Source organism: Alosa sapidissima, chromosome 10 (genome assembly GCF_018492685.1).
Source record: "Alosa sapidissima isolate fAloSap1 chromosome 10, fAloSap1.pri, whole genome shotgun sequence".
NCBI lineage: Eukaryota > Metazoa > Chordata > Actinopteri > Clupeiformes > Clupeidae > Alosa > Alosa sapidissima.
Window position 1 is genome coordinate 5,816,979 of NC_055966.1, and position 2,858 is coordinate 5,819,836.

The window sequence follows — 2,858 nt, forward strand, 5'->3', positions numbered from 1 at the left end:
TAAAATCACAGACGAGAAAGGGAGGGGCCCCTTCCACAACACGACGGCACAGTTACACATGGAAACAGCCGGTAGCGAAGGGGGGAAGACAAAGAGAAAGAAAGAAAAAAGGAAAGACAAGCAGACATAGTTTTACTCTGGCGACAGTTGCCTGCTAAAGACAAAGGCAAATAAGAGCTGGCAATGAAGGCGAAGGACAGAGCAGAGTGTTGACTGAAGGAGTGAAGAGATTAATAAGAGACACCAGAGAAAAGAGTCAGGGAGAACATAAAAATAGTTCTGTGGATACACATTGACTGAGAGAGCAGTACAAGACCCAAAGGGCAACTGACATCAGCAGAAAAAGAGAGAGCGCAAGAGAGAGAGAGAAAGAACGTGACAGAGCGTGAGAGTGAAAGAAAAAGAGAAGAGAAGTGGAAGTCAGTGCAATCCTTTTGAGATTGTATTAAAACATGTTTCAGTTCACCATACAGACAGCATAGGATATACTGACAGAAAGAGAGATAGGAGGGTTAGCAGGAAGACAGTCAATCCAACAGATAGCCATCAAGCACTTCATTCACAATGCTGACGAAGGAGTACAGAATATGTATGCCTCTGACAGTAGACGAGGTAAGTGAACACAGTGGAAGTTGTGTTGGCTTTTGTGTATGGTTGTATTTGCCGTGGTCTGTTGGTAGACTGTAAGTGTCCACACGATGTGAAAAGAGTGTGGTATCAACTCAGGGTGAAGTGGCTGCTCCTCTGTCGATGTCAAGCAGGTGTCCCTTGATCACCCTGGACTATGGCACAAGTCCACAGTACTGCGAAACCATAGATTGGTCTATTTACATGTCACAGCACACTTGGTGGTTAAGTTAGATCATGATTTCCACAGGAAATACTCTGTGTGATGAAAAGAAAGTCGAGAGTGGTTCTTGTTGTGAGGGAAGTGTTCACAATTTCATGGTTTGATCACAGTTCACTGTAAATAGTTTTTAGTGTTGGTGTCTGACAAGCACTGTTAATTACAGTAATGAACCACCACTGTAGTGTATCTAATAACCAGCTGAGGCTCCGAATTATTAACCAGTCAGTGGAACTGTAGGGTTTTGACAATGTTCCTATTGCCTGCGATAACAGCCATGTTACTATATCTTTGTGTTTGTGTGGGTGTGTGTGTTCCCAAACAATTATCTATTTTTCTCTACAAACAAAAAAAAAACAACAAGTCAAACTGGTTATCTCCTCTAAGTCCACTGCATACAAAGACTTTCAAATGTAAACATTGAAGAAAACAACAAAGGGGATTTCCCTCAGCTGAGCTCTAAAGTATAAAGGGTGATTTTGTTGAGAAGGATTGCCTCTTCCATTGCATCCTCCACTACCACAGTGCAGTATGTGTGCTACCTGTTTTTAATAACCAGTACTAAATATAGCTGCAGGTAACACATTCACTCAGCACTCACACTAGGCCCGGAGTTGAGCTGTGTTGAGCTGTGTCTGAGTTGTCTTTAGCCATGATCATTGGGTTCCCATCGAGGCTAGGAAATGTACTCCCAATTTGTCTTCTGAACATTATGCAAATTGTGTGATTTTTTTGCTGTCACTCAACAGATGACTGTGTTTTCATTGCCAGCACTTACCCCTTTTTGACTTTGAGTAATGACTACTTCAGCACTTCTGCATCCTAGAAAAATGTCCCGTTGATCCAAAAATGAAACAAACCATACAACTTTAATAAGCAATGATTTTACATCCAAATACCGAAAACTGTGTTGCTTACTTCTATTAATACAAAATAGGCCCGATTCACTCCTAGAAGAAAATATGCTTGTGCGTTTCTTTTGAAAAATAAGCAATGTTTGGGAAAAACAGATTGGTTTCTTAATCTCAGTGTAAATGAAAATAAGTTTGTGGTCTTAATCCCTTATGAGAAGGAGGCTGTCTTAATAAGCATATTTACTGAAAATGTATAAGGCTAAACACTTGGATTATAACAAACAAAAATAACACCACTAAAGAGAACATTGGGCCTGGCAACAGCGCGAAGGTGATTAAGTTTGACCTCCCTTTTCTGCTTGCAATCTCTCTTACTTAACTTTTGACTTTCTCACACTCGCTCACCCCCACCCACCACCACACTCCTTCCCTCTGCCTCTCTCTCTCTATCTCTCTATCTCTCTCCCTCAGTATAAGATTGGTCAGCTTTATATGATCAGCAAACACAGCAGTGAGCAGAGTGGGGGCGGGGAGGGGGTGGAGGTGCTCCGCAACGAGCCCTACACGCACCCCGAGCACGGCGCGGGCCAGGTGACCGAGAAGCGCATCTACCTCACCAGGTGAGGCCACACACAGCCGCCAGTGATTCCACTTCTGACACCAGTATTGACCAGCTTGTAAACATGTCTGTCCCTATAGGTTACATGTGTAATCCCCTGACCTTCCCTGTGCGTGGACAGTGACTGCCCTTTCTCTATGTCCTCATTATTCTGGCTACTTGTATCTGTGCTGCGGTCTGCTAGAATTCCCCTTCTTTTATTGCCTGCTGCCTCCACCCTCATTCCAGAAAATTCATCTGTGTTGTTGTCAATCCCTTGGAGTGTTTTTGGTATTATGTGCCGTGTCTAGTGTTTCATACCTGATGTTGCCGCCAGCTACTACATTTTCTCCAAAGTCTCCCTCTACCAGTAATTTGCTGTTTGTGTTGCTCCTTCGATCGTTTGCTTTGTGCCATGTAGACGCCGCACCCCCCTGACATCCTGACTCTACTGCATGTCTCTACTGCTCTCTCTATCCAAGGCCTCCTCACTGCTCTTCTCCTCCTCCTCCTCCTCCTCCTCTCCCCCCTTCTGCTCCTCCTTAGATATTTACCATTC

At 43.8% G+C, this 2,858-nt stretch overlaps 1 protein-coding gene across 2 annotated transcripts in view; it reads left to right on the forward strand.

The window, feature by feature from the left end:
• pitpnc1b (phosphatidylinositol transfer protein cytoplasmic 1b) overlaps positions 1–2,858 on the forward strand; it is an 11,135-nt gene continuing 8,277 nt past the window's right edge. The window contains exons 1-2 of one of the 2 annotated variants that reach the window (XM_042107183.1): positions 1–612; positions 2,173–2,321. In XM_042107183.1, the coding sequence (XP_041963117.1) occupies positions 565–612; positions 2,173–2,321 (197 nt within the window). In that variant the 5' untranslated portion in view covers positions 1–564. The remainder of the gene's footprint in view (positions 613–2,172; positions 2,322–2,858) is intronic. The other variant, XM_042107182.1, reaches the window with a different exon arrangement.